Below are 23,010 nucleotides of genomic sequence, written 5' to 3' on the forward strand. Positions count from 1 at the left end.
GAGGGTTGGTGAGGAGAACATTAATGATTGTCAGAAACGGACCAACAGTACAGGAAAGGCTGTGAGCACAAAAAAATTGACTGAAAACTAGCACTTTGCAATATTAACTACTGGAGCATCAGAAATGGTAGCCAAGTATAAAGGCACATGCAAGTCCCATCACTGGTTCAAGAGATGAGATCCTGTTAACTTTGAATTGCTTTGAACTGCCATAGCTAAAGTGAACGCTGTAGCTGGGCTATAAAACTTGCCGAGGCATAAAGTTACATACTGGTTTCTGTGTACTTCTATCTTCATGGAGCATCACAAATAACATGGCTGAACTCCTTCATACAAATACACAGTAAGTATAGCACACTGTATGGGAATGGTGGAGTCACAGCCAAACCAGTGATAGAGCACCTGGTAAAGGGGCAGGGCCAGCCCTGGGAGCACAGGTGGAAGCAATTCAGCCGCACCAGAACAGCTGGACCCAGGTTCTGCCCCTCACGTAACTCATGAGAGGACTGGCAGCCACAAGGGAAGCATCTCTAATTGGAGAGTAGTAAGAGTCAGAGACAGTAAGTGATTCCTTCTTTATTGCAGGATTATGACCTCTGCCTTCCTCGGGTGACCCAAAACTGGTTTAAAGCAGCTATATCTGCTACTGCCTATCCTAACAAGCATAGCAAGAATACTAAGCAGTTTGTAGTGTTGTGCATTTTGAAAGTACTCTCGGCACCACAAAATCCTCATTCCATTCACACAATATCCCAATGGGGTAAAACACTGCCACACACCTTGAACAGAAGTTGTTTTTGTATGATTTTTTTATTGCTGCAGTGCTATTAACAGTTGTGATACCCAACACTTTGGCAGAAGTTGCTGTTTTTACAAGCATATCATGTATATTCTGCATTGGTTATCACAGCGGCAGCAAAAACACCAGTCATTATCCCACTGAAGGGGTGGAAGTAGCGAGACTTTGTGAATGAGCTCACTGCAGCCTTGGCATATGAAGGCAATTAACTTGCCTAAGGCCACTCAGCAAGTCAGTAACTGCAATGTGAAAATGAGACTTTCTTGCTTCCAGCTCTGTCTTTTGCTGAAACCCCAAACAACTCTACCTCCTCAGTAGCTGCCATCATTACTATCTGCTTCAGTGGAGTTCCTGCTGTTTAGTTTTTTGCAGGTTATTTTATTACACAAGTACATAAAGTGTTCTAGTTGAAGATGTTGGGACACATGCATGGTAAGTCTCACATTCAGTGCCTTTATAACTTGGCCACAAATTTGCAACAGACAGAAAGAGAATTTACCATCTGAGATTCTTGTCTTTTGAAGATACAGCTAGTTATTATAATAGATCTATAATCTTGAATGCCAGCCTTAGGCAAGAAAGATCTGGAAACTGACTGTAAGAGTAATTTTATAGTCCTAAAGGACTAAAGATGGAAAGACAGAATCTTGTCTCTGACTGCTAGCTTTTTGCCCCTGCACATGCTGTGGAAGTCTGAACATTCAGTAATAATGAAGGATAAAGAACAGGGATAGTTCTGTGTGTTCATCCCTTATTTCCAGAATAACCACATACTCTCTAGCTGAGTCAGTTTCTCCTCATTTAGAAGGATGAAGAAGGGTTGGGAAGGGCAGGTCATGGAAATTTTCCTATCCAAGATAACTGTTCTCTGACTCAAAGACTTAGAAGACAGATGAGAGTTCTTTCAACTGCTTTGCAAATTATGAAGAAACACACGGGACCAAGAAGAACACTCAGTATAAGACAGGTATAAGAGATACTAATAATTCTGATAGGAATTCTCAACACTGTGCATGAAATATTTTAAAACATATTAATACAAGAACACATTACCTGCTCCCACAGAGATGTTCTCAGTCCCTTGCTCTCCACTAGCACACACAGGAGGAGTGTGGATGGTGCCATTTATCAATCAATCCCACTCACTCAATTCTGACAATCATAATTAATGACTGAAGTGCTGGAGTCAACTTGTAAAGTTTTAAAGAAAACAAATAAAAATGGCAGTGAATCCGAAAACAGGAGCTAATCTTAATTACAAACGTGAAGTCAAAAGCTTCAGTGAAGTCTCTCTCCCACTACAGTGTTGCCTTTAGTTGAAGACAAATTGTGAGCGTTTTTGTAATCTACTAAGTTAAAGTCATTATGCTGACAGTGCCAGGAAGTCTAATTTCCTGGAGCAGTAACACAAAGATTTATAAGTGAATTTAAACGCTCACCTTCTGGAACAGGAAATCTATCATCTGCATTGGGCTACATGAAAAGTGACTGAGTATTTGAGATAACAGAGAAAGAAGAAATTCACCTCTCTCCTCTGTTTACATCCCCAAAATGCAAGTGAGCTGAAATAATCAAAATGGAAAGGAAAAAATAATGAACAATATAGTAACTGATTTAAAGGAGAGAATGAGTTAGTTTGCCCACTGGCTGAAACGTACCTGAACATCCATCCTCACGGCTGAAAATTTTCAACTCCTGAATGAGATGAACTGAAACCAGAGCTGAAGTTCAACACTCAAAGCATCTTAGAGTATCCCCTTTTATGCCATTAGATGTCTGCATGCATGCACAAGAAGTCAAGGGATTTGTCTAAACCAAATACCAGCCTTGGGCTTAATTAGGAATAACTGACCAATTACACACGAAAAGCAGTTCTGCCCTTCTGGACTTTCTCTTTCCCATTGTAGCACTGATGAACAGAGATGAACAATCCAGCACCTTCCTATCAGGAAGATTAAACATTACAACCTTGCTAACACCTTCAGAGGGCTGACACACACCAATGCTGATTCTTATCTCTTAATCTGCCATTTGAGGCACTGCTTTCCACTGCACAGGTATGATTAATCCTTGTCCTTCTCCTACTGCACGGGTCTCCTGTCGCTACTCTTGCTCAGGAATAAGGATGCTGCTAACAAAGCCAAGGAATTGTACTATGCTACATATTTAATGTGCACATCAACATTCACACCAAGGTAGTGCAGAAAAACAGGCTGCAGAGGAGAGAGCCAACGCCACCGTCAGCGACCTACTTTATACGGGGAAAGGGATTTCAGCAGGGCTGCTGCTTCTCACAGAAGAAGGAATTTCTGAAAGCGCTAAATATAGTGAGGTCCCAATGACAGCATTCATAATTTCTTCTTAGTGCTGTTTCCTTCTCATACGGCCCTCTGCAAGCTCTTATCATTTCCCCAGAAGTTATCCTTTCTCCCTGTTGAAAATACGCTCCTTTCAACAAAGTGGAATCACGATGCTTCTCTTCCACAGTCCTTCCTCACGAGGACAGCAGTACTCTGGATGCTGCCAGAGCATGTACACATATCTTTGTTTTTAAATATCAGATGAGACAGCTTCTGAAAGCACTGCAAGATCTCTCATCTGACATTATCCAGTTTGCTACAGATGATAACCCTGAACTGGAAGCATTCCCCAGCAGAATGCCTAGCACGTGAAATTATAAAGGCACAGAAATGGTTTCAGGGCTGCTCAAATGCTATGTTGCAGCAAAATCCAGTGTTCATAAAAACAAAACAAAACAACTAGAGCAATGAGAAGAAAAGAAGACTTCAGAGCATCCATTTGAAAAAAAAAATCTCCTTTTATTCAAGAAAACAAATAATGGGAGAAAAATTGCTGGAATTTCAACCAGGTAACAACCCCACATTCCCTTTGTTCCGTTCAGGATGTGAACGCGCTCACAAGCCATTTTGAACAGAGACTGAAAAAGCCTCAGCCACCGAAACAGACACAGACACACCCTCCCCATTCCTCTCCAACTAGAAGCTACTGAAGTTTCTGCTTTTTCACATTCAGTTATGTGACAGCATCGCCGTTCGGCTTGGTTTCCATGACAGTTTTTGTAATTCTGAGAGTAAACAAAATTTTCGAAGATGATACTTTCTATCAAGACTGAGCTAGTTGATAAGCAGAGTATCAATTAAGCTCAGTGATCACGTCTAAGATTATTTCAGAAAGAAATCATGTTGGCGCTTCTCCAAAGCCACTCTTAAGCCCAACAAGGAAGGAAAGCACCGTGGACGATGACTCAGGACTGCATGAAACTTGCAACACTGCATCCCAACATTTAGTCGGCTACCCCCATGTTCAGTTGCTGCACTGCATGGAAAAAACTACTACCGCAGTTTCACTTGCCTAGAAAGATTCTAGTTGAAAAGTCACTTTAATATGACTTTAATAATACATGAAAAAGATTAATCTATAATTGTTGATTTTTGAAATAGCACTTAACTGTGCCACTCAAATGGAGTGCCTTTGATCATTAAAATTTGCATGGCTTTCCAGTCTCAGTTACAAGGATCTGCCTCAGCTGAGAGCGGATCTCATCAGAGCCAATTATCCTCTATGGCACAGATCTGACCTAGGCTCTTAAGGGTTTTAAGACTGCACTGTTATTCGTCTCACTGAACAATTCAAAGTCCTAGAGATCTTTTTATGACCTTTAATATTCAGGATCTCTCACTTTAACCAAACGTCCTAAAGGAAACTACTGATAAAAAAAAGGGAACAAAAAAGTGTCCTTGCATCCCCCACCCCTTGGAATACACAAACGTGCAGATCCCACACCAACGGCTTCTTAAAAAACACCATGCAATTAATCAATGTAGTGAGAGATGTCATCAGATTATAATCTATTCCATTTAAACGAGAGCATCTCAGAATTGTCAAAAATTATCTCTTCAAGTGTGTGATTTCTAGATACCGAATATAATGAGCTGTGTAAGCTCAGACAGATGTAGCTCCCATTAAATATGCCTCACCTCTACCATTAGAAAAAGGCATATCAAAGAGTTTAATCTTAAAGAAAGCTATGCAAAATACATTTCTTTGTAGAAAATCTGGATCTTTTTTTTTTTTCCTAAACTTTACTGGCACCCTCATTCTTTTCTAAGTATGATTGGAATGTTAGAGTTGAAGCCCTTGCTGTATTTTGCCTTTTTTTTTTTAATTTTTTTTTAAACATCCTTGCAAAGTCTCCTTGCTCTGCAATGTCAGTGCCCAGTCCTGAACTGATGCCATGAAAGTGAAAGCTGGTTATGAGGTACGACCAGCAGCTTTCTGGACAGGATGGTATTGCACCTTCTAGAGGGTGCATTACTATCTTGTGCAATAATGCACCAAGTGAAAACCACAGTTTGGATAACAGCCTAGAAACTGCAACCAGCGTAAAGGGTGCCTGCAATTTCAGTTTTACACTCTGAAGAACATTCAGTTCTTGCTATTTACAGATCATGAAGGTGAGGGTGCTGCAGGAGAGCTCTTCTGCCAGGCCAGGTGAACAGTGTGGCACCACAGCAATTGCTACGACAGTAGTTGCATCTGCAGTGATACTGCACACACTTCTAACAAAAACTTGTACAAGCTTCAAAACACTGTCCAATGCTATAAGAAGTATGAGAAGACCCAAACAATCTCCTAGCATTCAACTAAAGACAGCATATTCAGGATGGAAGTACAGACTGAAGGAGAACTGCTGGAACCTGAAGCACAATGCTGAAAAACTGAAGAAACACAGATATGCCAGGAAAGGGAAAAGATTAGTGGTTAGTGCACTTCATGCTTTCTCGTATTTCCTTACACTCAGGTGCAGTGAGGGAATTCACAGTTGGAGTTGTAAAGGAAGCCAGCACGCACTCAACACTTCAGCGAGGCACAGTCACCAAACCCTACTCACAGAACACCCTGAGCTGGGAGGGACCCACAAGGGTCAGAGCCCAGACAGCAAACCCAACGTCTGACAGCGGTGCCCCAGTGCTCCCCCAGCTCTGGCAGCTCAGGGCTGTGCCCACTGCCCTGGGAACCCTGTGCTGGGCCTGACCATCCTCTGAAGAACCTTTCCATCATTCCCAACCTGAACCTCTCCTGAAATGGAAATCTCACAACAAACTTATGGGCTGAGCTACGAAAAGAATTCTCTACTTTCCATTATGATGCTGTATTATGGATGTAATGAAAAATATACATATTAGAAACCAGCAAATTTTAAGCAATTTTTAGAATTCAAAATACAACAATTCATTCACAGCCCTTGGATTTAGTGTTACTTCTTCCTTGATTTTTGGTAATCCTTAGCTCAGGCAGGCCTCTATAAGTTTAATACAAAAGCTGCTTGTATCTAGCATTACTAGATAAAAACCAGCACTGACAAATCTATTATTTCAATTAAACAAATACAAAACAAAGATCAATATGATTGGTTCATGTCTCAAATTCCTCTAAGAGCCTCCAACTCACATGCTACTTGTTATTTCTAAAAGCACAGACATTAGCATTACCTTTTGCTGTCTCAGACCGCTTGGGCAAATCAAGTGTATCAAAATTCCTGTCCAAATCTCCATTCTTCTTTCCTGTGCAAAAAAGAAAAAAAAAAAGAAAAAAAAAAAAAAAAAGAGGACAACAGATGGTGAAGACCAATCAATGAAGTGCAATTTTAGCTATTTATTAGCAAATGAGGGAAACAATTTCATACTTTTGCTGAGAGAATTCTAAACATACATTACATAAGCTTTAACTTAAACAGTTCTACACAGAAAAGTGGAACAGCACCTTGACTTCACTTTTAGGCTATGGATTCAATTTAACGTATGCAGCTGGGGAGAGAAGTGTTAATTTTCTCTTCCTCCACCGCAGACATTCTGGCTTGGGTAAGCACACACAAACCCTATGGGATAACCAAGCATTGCCATTGGGAGTCCTGGAACAGAGATACGAGATTCTGAAGGAAGTGCAGGAATCTACATAGCTTGGGAGGGCAGCACTACACAATTCAGCCTTCCCTAATTACTTCAGGGGGAAAATCTTGTTATCTAGTCCCTCTCCCTCAAGAACAGCAGAAGAAATTGCAATAGCGAATGATGCGATGAATTCGCACTCAGTTTAGCTGCTCTTGAACACAGACCCTACCAGACTGCTCAGGGAGGTCTGCAGGAAGAGCTGAAAGCTGCCCAAGTCAGGATGCTTAACAGCAAACAGGCAGAAAATATTGGAAAATATAACATGGAGACTGGTCTGGCTCTTGACTGGAACAGGTCAGAGAACAGGAGAGGCCAATCCCTGTCCTGTCATAGCAGGAAGATGAATCCCATGAGCCATTCTACATTCTTGATGAAAAATAAACGTGTGCAGTACAGAAGAGAAACAGTGCTTTTAAATACCAATACGAACATTTAGAAACACCAGGAAGAGAAAAGAAAAGAGCCCTCAGGATAGCATTACATCCCCACTGTTTCTTTGTAAATACTACTTTTTTTTTACTTTTAATTTTGAATCTTCAGCACAGAGTATCAGCCAACTTTCAGTGCTGTACAAAACCAAACACACATCTGCAAGTTCTGTTCATCTGAAGCCATTTGATTAAAGTATGGCAAAGCCCCAAAGCCCATCTTTCTGAACTGCCAAAAAGTCATGGGACCATACAGCATGCCAGTGCTCTGAAAGGCACCTTTCCTAAAGGGAAGGACAGGACGCAGCTGTAACTCTGCAGACCTCCATCTAGTTTCTGTTCCATGAAAGAACTTGAAGCATGTTGCTTGGTGAACTAAATACCAGAAAGAAAAAATGAACAGCAAAGGACACTACATTTCATAATGACAGCTGAACACTGTTAGTGCTTGCAAACCTTTGCAGACTGTCCAAGCAGAGGGACTGAAGAGGACATTAGTCATTGTTTAGGAAATATTACAAACTTGGGACAGACCAAGAAATGGGACTCCATTGTAACTACAAGCATGACTAACTCCTTTCACACACCTCCAATTTCATGTCTCTGGCATTAGCTAATTAAAAAAACCTATGAATAATTGCAGCAAGAGCCAGACTTCACTCAACACAACCACTTATTTCAGAAGTTCTCTATGTAAAGACAGGAGATTGTCATTTCTATTAGCCCTGCAGAACTGACATGGCTCAGTAAGAAGCAGGATCCCTCCAGCCTAGTGCCACCAGTTAAAGACATTGTCCAGGAGAGCAGCGTAGGCTGCTGCATCTTTTGAGCTGGCAGTGCAGAAGCAGCTATTTACTAAGCCATCTTTCCACCCTGCATTCTCTCATCTTCAGTGGCAGTCTCAATTTCTGGACCACATTGAATGTACTGCTCACCTTTTAGGAAGCCTTTACTGGTTTGTCTCTCAGAGGAACTAAACCAGCCCTCAGACAAAACCACGTCTCTTTAGAACAGAAGCTGCCAGCAGTTTACTACTGGAAGAAATTCAGGAGACAGAGCTCTGACCAATGGGATCTCTGCTTTACCAACTGCTTGTTTAATCCAATTCAGCAAGGGCCAGGTTCAGAAATTCCCAAAGCACCTCCATTATCTGGGGCTTTCCTATAGGGAGGGGATGAGGAACATGAGGACTAAGCTGTAAAACGACTCCAAAAGAAATCCATCTGGAAGGCAAACATGGTGCAGCTGCTCCTGTTCCCATCTGATTTCCAAGAGACCCACAGTATTGATTTGGATTTCCTAACAAGGTGACAGCATTCAGCAATTTCAAGAGCCTATCAATTACAGACCTCTCAGCCTCACCTACCCTGAATGACATCATGAGAAAGCAGCTTCACTGACAGCCACTGCAGCTCTGAATATCACTCAAGCCTGCCAGCATTTTTAGCACACAGGGATGTTTAAAAGATCATGCTAGCAGTTTAAGGCACGTGGTTTGGACATCTCAATTTTTTCCCTTCTATACATCTCCCTCCTCCCCAAGTTTTACAGCTCTAAGAACAGGAGAGAAAAGATTATGCTGCTGGATCAAAAGCACAGCTCCAGACTTGGCCAAGAGACAGACAGCTTTGAATGTGCCTGCTGACAGGTCTGTTTTATGAGACCTGGCTGAAGGAATTGGCACAGCAATCTGCTTTGGGAAAACAGCCTGACATGAGACTTGATTGTACAAGAAGCAATTTACAGTCTCTGAAACAGTAGGATTAAAATTCTTTCCCTCTCCCCCCACTACTTTTATGTAAAAAACAACTAAAACATGACCTTTGGCATCCTCACTGTCAGAAGCTTAATAAGGACTGTGAGATATAACCTGGTGTTATTAACCAACAGTGCTGTTTATCATCTTCCTCAAATATCATTTTGTTTCCTTGGATAATCAATACAGCTATTCACAGCTAGACCACTCTTGCTGAAAGATTAATTCCCAAACACTTTGAGTTAAGAAAAAAAAAAAAAAATAGTGCAGAGATTCTTCATGACACACCAGAACAGCCAATGCTGTGCTCATAAGTTTTGTTAATATGCTCCATCGCCGCCCAGTTCAGCGGGTGATGCAAGGCCAGGGCTGCGCTCTGCCCCTCTGCAGGTCCCCCCCAGAGGCCTCCAGTCACAGTCTGTGAGCAGCATCCCCCAGAACGCTCACAAGCACTGTCTGTTCCGTAGAGCAATTTTTTCAACAGTTTAATTTTGACTCAACTCTCCGGACACACTGAGCTGAAGCAAGTGTCACAAACTGACAAAGAGCCAGTCTTTACCCTCAGTGTCAGTGGAAATCTCCAGGATACTGCACAGCAAACCGAACTCCCAGCTGAGGAGTAAGGGAGGTAAACTTTAGCCTCAGTCATACATTTCCAATGGCAATTCCACCTGCTGTGCTGAAGCAGGTGAATGAGAATTCACTCATGAATGAGAAAAGTGAATGAGAAGCTGAAGGGTGCAGCTCCCCAGCAGCTTACTGCAGGTATCTTCATCTAGCTAGCCTGAACGTCAGTAACAAAGATGCAGAAGGCTGGGCCACATTCCCAAGCTGACAAAATGACCTTTATGAGTACAATTCCAAGCTGCTGAGTCTTTACACTTATTGCTACCCAGGTAGTTAGCAAAACTAAACTTTGACATGATAGACTTAGCAAGGCAACTTGCACACTTACCTGTGCCCTCCCTAAAAGGGATTGTTAGGCTGGTTGCAAATCAATCATGCCAGGACTGAATAAAAATGTGCCATTTCTGCTTTTAGCGTGAGAAGAACAAACTGAAAATGCTCTCTCAATTACACAGCAGATTTCCATGCCTGCTGAAATGAACAGGAGGAAGCAGAGCATGGAGGAGCAGAGAAGGTGAATGAACAAGACCTTAATCTCAGCTCTTTGCCTTGCATGTAGAAGCTGAACAATGTAGATTATGGTGATGATGGAAAGAAAGTATTGCAGAGACTCACCTTGATTGAACCACTCCTCTAATTACCAGAAAAGCAGCAAAAGAAAAACAAGAATTTACAGGAAGGAAGAAAATATAAAGGAACAGTCACAAAGAGGCAGAATTTTACAAAATAGGTTAAAACCTGAGGCTTACAAGAAAATTATCAACTTTCATTGATTAAAAACAAAACAAGAACAAACCCACCAAAACAAACAAACAAACAAAAAGAATCGGATATTCCACTCTCTTTCTTTTGTTCCTGCTGAGAAAAATCTTTCCCTGCAGGTCTTCCTTCCCCCGCCCCTCCTCGTTCCATGGAAAGGGCTCAGAGCTCCGCGGGGACGGGAGGCTGCCAGCCCCTCACAGATGGGTTTGAAATGCTATGATCGATGATCATGAGCTGAATTAAAGCAAATATGGAAACGCTGCAAGATTAAGTGAGCAAAAGAGGGAGGGAATTGAAGCGACCAATTTTCCAGCCCTCGGCCGACACAATTAAGACAGTTTCAGCCTAGGTACTCACATCAATTTAACAGTGGGAAAAGGGATTTTCTATTTCTGACTTTGAAGGCACATTTACACACATGGCCAAGCCCAAGCTGTCCCTGAGCACCAGCACCGCTTGCTGCAGTCTGTGGGCTCGTCCTTGTGCCACATGGTTTTGAGAGCAATTAATCCAAAAGGACCCGGTCAGGCTTTGTGGCTGACGGACAGGAGCTGCCCAGGCGTACCAGCGCAGAACCGGGCTGGCCGTGCAGGCAGCAGGCAGACACATGGCAAAGGACGGCCAGCCGAGAGCGCTCTGCTTTCACAGCCATCGCAGGATGACGACAGCTCCTCGCTGCGCGCCCCTGCTCCACAACGCACACACTGTGTGACACGTCAAAACCTTCCCACCGACTGCTGCTCTCAAGCGGCCAAACAACACGGGAGACAAGAGGCAGGAAAGAGGCTCGAGTCAACGTGCACTCCAGGTTTCTGAAGGATGTCACAGTGAAGTTTGAGTCATTCACGATGAGAACGGGCAGGCTGGGCAGGTTATACTGTCTTTTGTTTCCCCCCAGCCATTAGAAGGTTCCCAGCAATTAATTTTTTGTTTTGTTTGTGGTTTTTCTTTGAGCACAGACTCAACTCTGGTGACAGACTGCTCTAGTAACGTGTCTTCACTCAGTGGTGACTTTAACACATATGGAAACACAAAACGTTTTAATAACATGTACAGGTCACATCAAAGGAAGCCCCCTGTACAGAACACAGTCTCTCAAGTACAAACAATTTCACGTATTCCCTTCGGCACCAAAACCTTCCTCAGATCCTGGCCATGAACAGTAAGCCAGGATGCGAGCGTGCACCAACATGGAGAATGGAGCCCAGACAGGAACATGAGTTCATTACCTCTGAATTCAGCCTACAAGAGTCATTTCTCAGAACACCAAAGAAAACACAAGTTTCTTTTGTACCCAAATGCATTGCGCTGTCTCTTTTTAAGAGGAAGATGGAAGCAGGGTTACTGAGACTGTTAATCTTTGCTTGAAACGAAAATCATTTGCAACTTTCATGCCCCAGAGGAAAGAATAGGTCTGAAAGTGACTATCAATTAAAAGCGACAAGATCGTGTCTGCAACTTAAATTACTGAGCGACAGAATTGGGAGGTTCTATCTCCTGGTTGCAGGTGAGAGGACAGCCTTTCAGTTTGTTTTCACGTGGGAGACTGAAGGCATGGAACACAGACAGGACTCCCATGCATGGAGATGGACGCGTGCTGGCCTGGCTTCCAGACACAGCAGCACATGCTCTGCAGCCAAGCAAGAGTAAGCGTAGATCTGACAGATGCAAGAACACAGCCAAGAAAAGGATAGGAGAGCACAGCCACCATTATCCAGCAGCAGCATCTTACAACAGCATGCATCACTCCTATTTAAAGCCAAACAGAAGCGCAGCAGTTGTGGACAAAGATCCCAAACACTGAGCAGTAACACAGCAAGGGAGATGACTGCGTGCCACAACACTACAACACGTACCTCTGCAAACTGCACCACTCTAGCATTACGAAACGGCTTGCAAGAGCAGAACTGAACAGCACAATTTACCCCAAGTACACTTCCAGTTTTCGGTTCTCTGTGAGACATACCTTTAGCTTTCTTTCCACCAAAACAACCAGCATCATCTTTCTTCTTTTTCTGAGAGCCTCCTGTGCCCGCAGTCTGACCAGCATCAAGTTCTTGATATTTATCAGCTCCAGGGACCTCCTTGTGGACATGATAGGAAAGGTTCCGCATGATGCACACACAATTCTCCACGGACTGCAACAAAAAAATTTACATTAGAAATAAGTATTGTATCCTTCTATCTGCAAACTGTTGTATTACACCACAGTGGAAAGTTTGGAGAAGTTAAAAAAGAAAAAAAGAAAAAAAAAAAGGCCAGCCAGCCCAGGAAAAGAATGGAAGAATGGTATATTAAGCAAATTTAGTAAAAAAAAAAAACAGAACAAAACAAACTAATTTAGCATTTTTATCTGCTCTAAACCATTTTTTTCTTCAAAAGTTAACACTTCATAAATAGTACCCATTCAACATGAAAATTCTCTAATCAAGAAAACCATCTGATCATGCATAAAGAATACAAAGTCACCAGAAGATCAAACACACAGCAGAAAACCATCATTTAAGGTTCTTATTTTAATCGTCTCTCACTCTTCCAACCTCTACAATCCCCAAGAGACTCTATTAAGTCTCATCTGAGTCAAAATGAAGGCTGTGTGAGGAGTTCAATGAGAACACACATTGCTCTGCAGTAACAGCTGATTCATAACATACAACACGGTCAGTTTTGACACGAGCAACGCTCTGTAGGTTGCAATGGAAGCCACCAGGTGGTTACAAAATCCACTTCCAAAATACCTGATTAAGTGACAGGGCTTTAGAATTCCTTTGTGCACACTATCACATGGTAGGAAAAAAAGAAATGATAAAATAGAGAATGAAGTTTTTGTGTTAAAAAGCAACACTATGCTCCTTCATAAAGGGTTAAACTATTAACTATTAAAGAAATTCCTCATGCTTTTAAACATTCTTTTAAGCACTACAGGATGAAGTGATGATAAAAGCAGATGAATCAACATTTGTACCTACAAAAGAAAAAAAGCCACAAAAAGCACTGCAGGTCTAAAGACATATCTTAACATCTTGGCACTACATCATTTTAAGCTGGCATTGAAAAAACTCTTTAAAATGAGAACTAATCCCCTTGCTGATGCTGTGCAAAGCACAATACAACAGGACTCAGTTCAGATTTGGAGAGACTGCATTAGGAAAGTTGATTAAGTAATGCAGAACAGCATTAATACCATCAGGATAAGAAAGTACTGCTCTCCTCACCCATTACAGCCACTTGCCTTTGCTCACCTCAACAGCCACACAAGGTAATGCAGCAGCAATGCTGATCCTGTCAGTACTATCATGGGTATCATGACAGAGATGAGAGGAAGGCAGTTACTGTGTTTCAAGAAGCAAGCACAATCCCATTCTAAAACTAGCAAAACAGAACTCAGACCAAGTGTAACACTTGAGACTAAAGTAACAGAAACACCATTCACATTTTAATACTCAAGCTCACCTTATTGTCTGTATCTTTCTTGCCAACTGCAGACTGTAGGGCATGAAGGAGGGCATCCACCAAGCCATCACACTCTCTTAGTCTTCTGCGTGCTTCTGCTCCATCTGAACTTACATTCCTAACAAAAGAGATTTAAAAGAAATTTTAGCCCACTGGCCTTCAACCACAAGGCTGAAGGTGTGTCAATTTACATATTTACATTGCAATCATTAACAATCATTAGCTCGGATCAACAATTTGGAGGTAAGCCTCTTTGTTAACTTGAAGGAAACTGAACTAAATTCTCCTGGTTTGTAAGGTCTTGATTCTCCCAACACAAAGTGGAAAAGCATTTAAAGAAATGAAAGCTATTTTCTATTTACAGTACCCGATGCATGACTGCTGCACAGGCAAACTTATTACAGTTTACATACGTAACTTATTACGGTTTACATATGTTGTACATAAATGCATTCCACCCAACAGAATCAACTTTACAATTTCTTTCAAGGTTGGTTCATCCACCAGTGAAGAAAACTTCAGGTCACACGATCTGAAATGACTCCTTTCATGCATTACAGCAGACAGCACTTGTACAAGTTTTCTGCAGACTGGCGCTGATTTTCAGCACGAGCACAAAACAAATGTTACTGCCAGAAAATGCTAATCCTCAGCATAGCAGGTCTCAGCATGAAGTGGTCTGCAAAGCTACTTGCTCTGAAGCTGAAGACAGCTCAGCAGCAGAGTACTCTTGGCCACAGAAACTGAAAAATACTTTTTGATTTCATGAAAAAGAATTGAAAACAGGCATACAAAAAACTAGAGTATATTTAACTTTGCAGGGTCACTCCAAAAGTAATGCCTCCTATTCAGTTCCATGGAAATTACAACAGATAGAGCAGATAACACAACTTAATAGAGAAAATGCTCAGCTACAACACACAGTCACCACCCCCAGCTGTCACCACCCTCACTGAGCTCACAGCCACTGCTGGGTCTCCATCACCATTCAGCAAGCATTGATGAATGTCAGTGGGTGCAGTTCTTTCCACATGGAGCACCCAGTGACACACCTGTGCTCCGTACACACTCCCATGTCAGATGCCATTCTGTCAGAGTGCCGCCCTGCTGCCATCTGTCACACAGCAACCAAACATAGCGGGATGTTGGTGGGAAGCTTCAACCTCTGCTGCCATGCCACCAGCAGCCGCCTCTGATGTCATGGCCAGCATAATGAAACAGGAGGCATTACTTTTGGAGCAGCCCTCGTATGATCAATCTATCATGACCCAATTTTTGGGAGGGAACGAAGTGACAATACAATTCTCAAGTGCATCCATCAACAAGCCTACATGTAAGTTTCCTCCCACCTGAAACACTCTCATTTCAACAGCACAGTTAACACTTCAGCTTTCAGGGTCTTTGAATTCCACAGACTCACATAAGGTCACCTTTTGAAAGCTCAGAATACAGCCATTAACTTCTGCTACCAGGACAGCATGGCCAATTTTTCTTTCTCACTGACTGCAGGGACTGCCAACCTCAAAGTAATTAACAGCTCCGTCATAGTCTGTACTCTCAGCATCCAGACAGGCTGCCATGCTAACTGCATGACTGCAGAAAAAACATTTTCTCAGAGACCTCTCAAAGCCCAAAGACTCAACGTGAGCTAGCTGCTGTTACAGTGCATACACTTGTAATTAAAAAGACGTAAGAAACTACAGATAAACGAGTCCTTTCCTCAGCACCCAGCACAGTCTCACCTCCAGCAATGGCTGACACAGGGCACAGTAGCAGCTATTCAAGTAGGATTCCATAGGATATTTAGAAGAGAGAACATGTGCTGCTTCTTCATCTCCAGCTGTACTCCTTAGTATTAAAAGCCTAAATGTGCATTGTTATACACTGCCTTTATCAAATTGAAAGTAGAATTCAAATTCTCAGTGATATCTTTCTGGTACCATACTAATAAACGACAGATGCTCCACCTATAAGCACATTTATCAGAAGCAGAACGTTACTTACTGCACCTGAGAGTAACAGAAATGCACTAAAAATGGTCCGTCCAGAGCTCTGCATTACATTTCCTATTCCCTCATTAATTCTTAGAAATAGCAAGCTAAAATACATGAGGAATGCCTGCAGACGTTGCAAAATAAATAACTCAGATCTTTCAGAAAATATTCCTGAACGCCTTTCTTGCCCCCGTGGCTCATTCATGAAACTTTCTATGGTTCATTTGTGCCACTGCACTTGTAAATAACAATTTGTTTTACTGCTTTGGTTATCAACAGCATTACAGGGTCTTGTACACCGCTTGTCTTATTTCTTCATCAGTTATAGGATTAATATTAAAGCGGGTATCTATAACAGAAAAACATCTTTTAAAGGGCATCAGTAAGTGCAGCTTGTTGATCTCTCTTGCTCTATCTTCACCTATAGAAAAACTTATTGAAAATTAATACCTAAAAAAAAAAACAAAACAAGCAACAAACAGTTCCACCTTTATCAAACATAAGTAAGCGTGAGAATTCTGCAAGGTCAAATCAACAGTTAATTAATATTCTGTACAAACTGCACAGGCATCAAACTTTACAGTAGTAATGTCATAACTCACATTACAAAACATATTCCTATGAGTATCTCATGCAGAACCATCTGCTCTGCAAGTGCCCGACACTCTCTTTGCTAGACCTCCTTGGGATTTACCTAACAACAGAATCCCTTTCCCTGTCTGTCACTGTAACCCAGACACACCGGAGAGCTCAGCTCGCATCCTTCACCTCCACTGCAGTCGGGGCAACAGAGGCTCCAGGGAGGCTGAGCCCACAGAGAACAGCTCTGCCTCCACAGCATGCACTGCTGCTGCTCTGAGTGTGCACAGCGAGAGCTCCCAGGGGAGCAGCTGCACTTCAGACACACAGGTATGCCCGTAAGTGCCAAGGAAAGGTGGGCTCTGATAAGCTGTCACCTGGCAGTCCCTGGAGAAGAGCTGCTGGTGTTGGATCCACGATGAAGAACAACATCCAAAAGCCAGCGGTGCTGGGCTGAGCTGTGCAGGAAAGGCCTGAGAGCGCCGGCATGCTGACTGCATGGCTCCTGCCACAGCCAGAGCTGGAGGGCAGAACTCTGCATGCAGCATCCCTCCCAGTACAGAGGAAGCACCCAGATAAAGGACTCAGAACAGACTGACTGACGGTCTCTTTTGGCCCTTGAAAGGAAGCCCCTCATAGTTCCGGGGGGAACATTCACCTCTGGTGAGTTCACCCAGAGAAGCCCGCTTTCCCCAAGACCTGCTTTTGAATACATTCCACAAGTCCACCAAATGAGAAAGACATTTTAAAAACAAGACCAGTATCTTTCTCATATCACACTGCAAAGGGTGACAGAAAGCTTCCCAGTGTGTTTGCCATAAATACAATGGACTCAGAAGAGCAATTCTAGGAACAAGACATGAAATTACTGCCTGTGTTACTCTAAGGGCGCAGGATGGAAAGCAACTGCAGGACAGAACACACACCTCAGCCAGAGATTTGAAAATCTTTACATGACGATTCCTCCTCAAATTCGTGCAGCCTGGCCTGTAGGCAGGACTGGGGAGAGAGGATGTGCAAGGATGATTAAATATATGCTTTCCCTGGGAAAACAAAACAGAAGACTCCTAAGTAAATGTTAAATGAAAGCAAATATCTTCCAGCAGAGAAACACATCAGACTAGTCAGTATTAAAAAGTACAGAAAATGGTGGGAAATGTGTGAGAAATCTGTTCACACTTTAGGTAAGGTTACCATTAACACCAAATAGTCTTCTTAATGATATACAAGTCCAAATGCAGCAGTTACATCTGCAGAACAGAGCTGGTGTTCACCTCCAGGATAGGTGAACCACTGCTACTATCAGTGCCATGCACCAAAATTATCCTCACAAGAAAAGATATAAAAGTAACCAAATACAAGGTGCTTCATTTGCAGGATTTTGGTGCGAATCACGAAGCTCTGTCCCGCTCTGTTCTCTAAAAGCCCAAAAGCTAGCTCTGAGTTTGTTTTCCAAAAACAAAACATGACAAAGAGAAACCTCAAAATACAAACACAGGAGAGACTTTTTTTCTCTGAGCATTTAAAGCCATATTCCTGACGGCAGTGCTGAGGCTGGCTGTCCTGCTGCGCTGCAGACGGAGCTGAAAGCCAAAGGTTACAGCACGACTAATGCTTACCATCACACTGCAGATCAGCAGGAGTAAAAAGCACTTCGTTTAGAAACCCAGCTGGGGACAAAGACAACAGGTTGAGGGCCACAGGGACTTTTGTCTTTTACATAAATCGAAAGCTAAAATTTAGAAATTTAGAATTTAGAAAGCTACTAGAAGCACAGAGACGCCGACAATCTGCAGCTGGGTCGGCAATAAGCACTTCAACAGCCTCTCTGCACACACTACAGGGCCTCAGCCCAAATTAATCTTACTTTTTACAACTGTAAACAGTCTTTTAATAGTGATTTTTCTACTGCTAAGCCAAGAAGTAACGCTGGCTCCACTGCCCACCTCAGCACTGTTGCAGGAGGTGAAGACATCCATAATCACAGCTCCAGGGTGCAAACCAGCAGGTTAAGGAGCAGCACTGCCCCAGGGCTGAGCTGGCACAGCACACACCTTGCTAAGGCCTCAGTACCAACCTCACTTCAGCTGGCTCAGCCGGGCACGACATCTCTACTTCAGCTGGTAAAAGAACATAAGGTTTTCACACGTCTCATTTAAATATTTTACTTGTCATGTCCTCCTACTCTGGCAGCCCAAACCCTTGCTTTAAGAACACCTTTCCACACTCACGCTTTGCTGCACTAGTAAGAATTTTTTATTTGGATGTCAGCCAGAAGAGATCGATTAGTAACAGCTGCAGCAAACATACACTACATCCAGTGCATTTCGAGTTACTGGGTGTCCCAAAGGGAGAATAGAGCCGTTTAAAACCATTCCATCATTTCATGAAGAAATACAATAAATTCCATACTTCAGTTCACATGAAATACCAGAAAGTTTAATTGGTATTAAGTTCATTGTGCTGAAAATAAGAGAGAAAAAGCAAGAAGCTGCCTGTGACATAAAGATAGCTTAATCCAGGCCTCACTGCTGACCAATACAACACAATGGAGCTTGGCAGCAGACAGCTGAATCAGACATCAAGCAAAGCACACAGTAAAGAAAGAGGAGGACAAAGTCCAAACAAAACGAGCGGAAGAAAAAGATGGGGGGGGGGTCTGACGGTGATGCTGGTAGGAGCAGCCGTGCATCAGATCTGGGCAGGTGATCTCACTGGATATTTATACTCTATTTAAATATCTACTCACCAGCCAGACCCAAGTCAGTGCAGCAGCTCTCCCTGCCTTGCATTTAAACCCCTTCCAACTACTTGAATAGAGAGACTAGCTTTGTTCAACTGCCCACACGTCTATAAAAGCCACACTTGAAAACTGACTTCACAAGCAAGAGCTGTTGTCTAAGAGAACATCTGTGTGGATCAACAGGTCTAAGGCATGCTGTCATGACCCAGAATCACATCAGAGTTGTTTCTAAGATGCTCTCGCAATAAGCAAGGGCTCGGGCACCAGCAATACAGATGAACAAGATACAGATGTTAGCCTGTCTTCTGTTATTTGTGGCTTTCTACATCCAAGCTATCATGTAATGGCATTTTAGTTAAAAGCTGCTGACTGCTTACCTCCAGCACGACCTCCTTGGAGGGCCTTCACTCGCTCTCCTGTAATGCAAAACCGCACAGAAATGCACTACAGGAGAATTCCACAATACTCAGCAGCTACTTAGGCTTCAAATTATTCCAGACTCTGCTTGGAAGAAAGGTTCCTCTTGCTTTATCATACTGCTTACTGCAGTGTTTAAAGACTCTCAAAAATACAAAAATGAGATAGTATGTATCTAATGAAGGATCACAGCTTGCGTGCCTTCCAAAGCAAACTGTGGCCTCTGCACTGACTGCAGCAAGCTTTGTTCCCATCTCTTCATCCCACCACAGCAACAGACATTCCTGTAGGTTTCCTCCATTGGCAGCCCAGGGGGAAGGGACCTACATTCATTCCTAAGGAATGACAGAAGGCAATAAGCAAGTGCACAACCCTGAATTTATACTTCAGATTTTATTGTAAAGCATTAAGGTTGCATGTAAGTAGGTTACGTCTCTGCTGCTAAAATCTATGCATAATTTATTTATATTACAAGCTAAACATCAGGAACTGTCAGGAGGAACCCTAAGAGCTCTTTACTAGCACGAATTAAACGCTCTGCTCAGCATATAAGCCCCAGGACAGCCATATGCTGTGATCCTGCACAGTATCAGTAAGCTAATTAAGAAACCGCCTTCGCTTGCTCCTCTGTACCGAGAGGTGTGGGTTTGGAATTTGAGTTGTTTTTTTCCAGTCTGTGTTGGGCAGATAAGCTTCTCCTCTTCTGTGTTGAAAAATGAAGATCCATGGACAAATTTTTGTCCTTTTTTTTTTTTTAATCTCTTCAGGAACTATTCTTTTGCTGAAATCCCAGTTCTACAGTGCCTACAGTGTTCTGAACACTAACAGCCCCGTGAGCTCCAGCAGGCGCCCAGAGGCAGCACCCACGTGTGACAGACACCAGCACAACAGGCACGGGAGGCAGGCAGAGACATGGCAGCCTCTGTCCCATCCCTCTGGTGGGGAGGCTGTGCCAGGTCCCAAGAAGGCCTCCAGGTACCAGGGAAGGGTGGCCCGGCACGAGGCATCCCCCAGCTCACTGCTGCTCAGAACCGGGCTGTGCTTCGGGCCGAGATCTGCACTAGGCTGCCTTCCACTGCTGACCCTGGAGGGCCAAGGCAGCCCCAGAAGAGCTGCATGCACGCAGGGCACAGCTGCTGCAGCTGCCACCACATCTGCATCACGCCAGCGGGATTTACACAGACAGTGCTTGGAGGTGGTTCACTTGGAAAGCCCTAATTCCCAAGCACTCCTCCTCACAGAAAAGCCATTAACCATTAAGAAAGGAGGCCATAAGATCTGGCACTGACATATCCTTTTTGCCCCAGGACCATGCAGAGGCCTGGGAGGCAACTCTGGACCCAGCAACGCCTGCCTTGGCACAACCCAGCTGGATCACATTGGGCCCTGACTGATGGCACTGGGAGGTGAGTTCAGGGAGTGCAGAATGCAGTGTTGGGGGATTCTTATTCCCCACCCAACAAGGACAAGTTTGAGTAAAGAATTAAACGGATCACAATTACAAAGCAGCTTGCACCAAATGCATGCTTCACCTCTTGGGCGTCTATTAGTAAACATCAAACAACATGGAAGCACAGAAATCCAAACCCAGTTTCTGTTCACAATTCCTGAGAATTAAAAAAATAAAAAATAAAAAATAAAAAAAAAATATATATACATATATATATACAAGATGCACACACACATACATCAAACATTCCATCCTCTTTAGAAAAGCCTCAAAGCTTTATTCCTCAAAGCTCATACAGAACACTACATTCAATATATTAATGATTTGCCATCAAGCACCTGTGGCCCTATTTCCCCTGAAGTAAAATTAATGTAACGAGAAACCACACACTCACACATCATTTCCCACACTGAAGAGATGATTTTTATTTTTGGCTCCCACTCTACTGATTCCTTACTTCATGTCAGCAAACACTCTTTCACACTTGCCATAACTCTCAGCTTTTGTTTTCACAGAACAGCATTTTCATTTATGCCTACTGGAGGTTTTCATTCCGTTACAATCCCTAGGACCAACCACCTGACAAGATTCCAACTACTGCTATTTACCAGCCTCATGGGCTGAAGTGCAAATCTCAAGGGAAGAAAAGTGAAGATGACTGATCCACTCATCGGGTGCTTTGGAGTCTGAATGTCACCCAAATCAGAAAGAAGCAGTGATACTAAACAGACCACAAAAATGTTTCTAATCTTGCTGAAGTTATGTCAGAACAGCAATTAACTCCATGTTTCTCAAGTCTCCGTTGCTCCCCTAACCACCAGGTCACCCCCCTCTTCCCAGCAGCTGGTGTTGAGCAAGCTGCTATGTGCAGCTTCAACCTGAAGAATGCAGGTCTGAGTGGAAGTCAGGTGGGTGCAGTCTGTGTTTGCACACGCACAGCCAGGTCTCAGAGCCTCAAGGCTACTTGTGAATGTGAATTTCTGCGTACTTGGAGAACTGACAAGAAATGCTGCAACCACAGATGGTAGCCTGGAAAAAAAGAATATTTTGCATCTGTTTACTATGCAAATTAATTCATTTAGCATTTGTTGACAGCAGGTCAGTTTGGAGCAGGAAACAGGCTAGAAAGCTGGCAATATAGGAATTAAGTTCTACTCCATCCTCCTACAATTGAAATAACATCTAAGAAAATTAATTAGGCAGAAGAAGCAATTAAGCCCAAAATGAATCTAACTTTTCAACCAGTAAAATCTTCACTGCTTCCAGAAAACTGAGAATCACAGTGGACACATACACAGAAAACAGAACAGGTTAGGTGACTGCAGCTCTGCTCCCAGCTCACAGGCCTGCACAGCTGCCCTGCAGCACAGCACAGAGCTCTGGCACGGCAGGATGGCAGTGAACACACTGCTGAGCTCCACCACAATTCGACAGCAATTCGCCTTGTTTCCTCCTCCTAAAGCACCTTCATGTCTTGGACACAGCTGGAGAAAGGAGCGCAAAATTATCTTGGAAGTGGCTCTGCAAAAGCTATGTAATACCACCTATAATGCAATAAGAAATATGTCAAGTGAAAGGCAGCTCATCTCTCTCCTTCTTCTGCATCTTTGCCTGCTGTCCCAGGCTCATTTAATCTTCCTTTCTCTTACAGTGAGGAAATAAGAAAACAATTCTCCCAACCAGGTAAGGGGCTGGTCTCCCTGCAGCATAGCAAATAAACCACCCTTTACAGATTACCTTTCCCCGCTAACCTGCCATCAAGTCCCCACTTAAACTGAGCAGTTACTTTCAGGTATGAAAACCACCCTGCCTCGCATCAGAGCAAAGCTTCAAACCTTCCACCAGGAAGTGCTTAACCACACATGGCTACAGCAGAAACTACAGATGTAGCACATCCTGCCCCTCAACAACAGTAGTCACCAATCTCTGACCGTCTTCAGTATTTGAAGAGACTTTTTAAAAACAGGACCACTCAAAGTATCAGAAGAGGAATTCTCTAACTAACTTGTCTCAGTAATGCTGTGCTTTGC

General features: G+C 43.1%; 1 protein-coding gene across 1 annotated transcript in view; it reads right to left on the reverse strand.

The window, feature by feature from the left end:
* Positions 1–23,010, reverse strand: part of ARVCF (ARVCF delta catenin family member) — a gene marked incomplete at both ends in the record, with an annotated part of 132,349 nt that overhangs the window by 25,588 nt on the left and 83,751 nt on the right. Inside the window, 3 exons of the mRNA XM_079543922.1 lie at positions 6,313–6,384; positions 12,311–12,482; positions 13,798–13,915. Of these exons, the coding sequence (XP_079400048.1) occupies positions 6,313–6,384; positions 12,311–12,482; positions 13,798–13,915 (362 nt within the window). The remainder of the gene's footprint in view (positions 1–6,312; positions 6,385–12,310; positions 12,483–13,797; positions 13,916–23,010) is intronic.

This window comes from Tetrao urogallus (genome assembly GCF_951394365.1).
Source record: "Tetrao urogallus genome assembly, chromosome: 17".
NCBI classification, from domain to species: Eukaryota; Metazoa; Chordata; class Aves; order Galliformes; family Phasianidae; genus Tetrao; species Tetrao urogallus.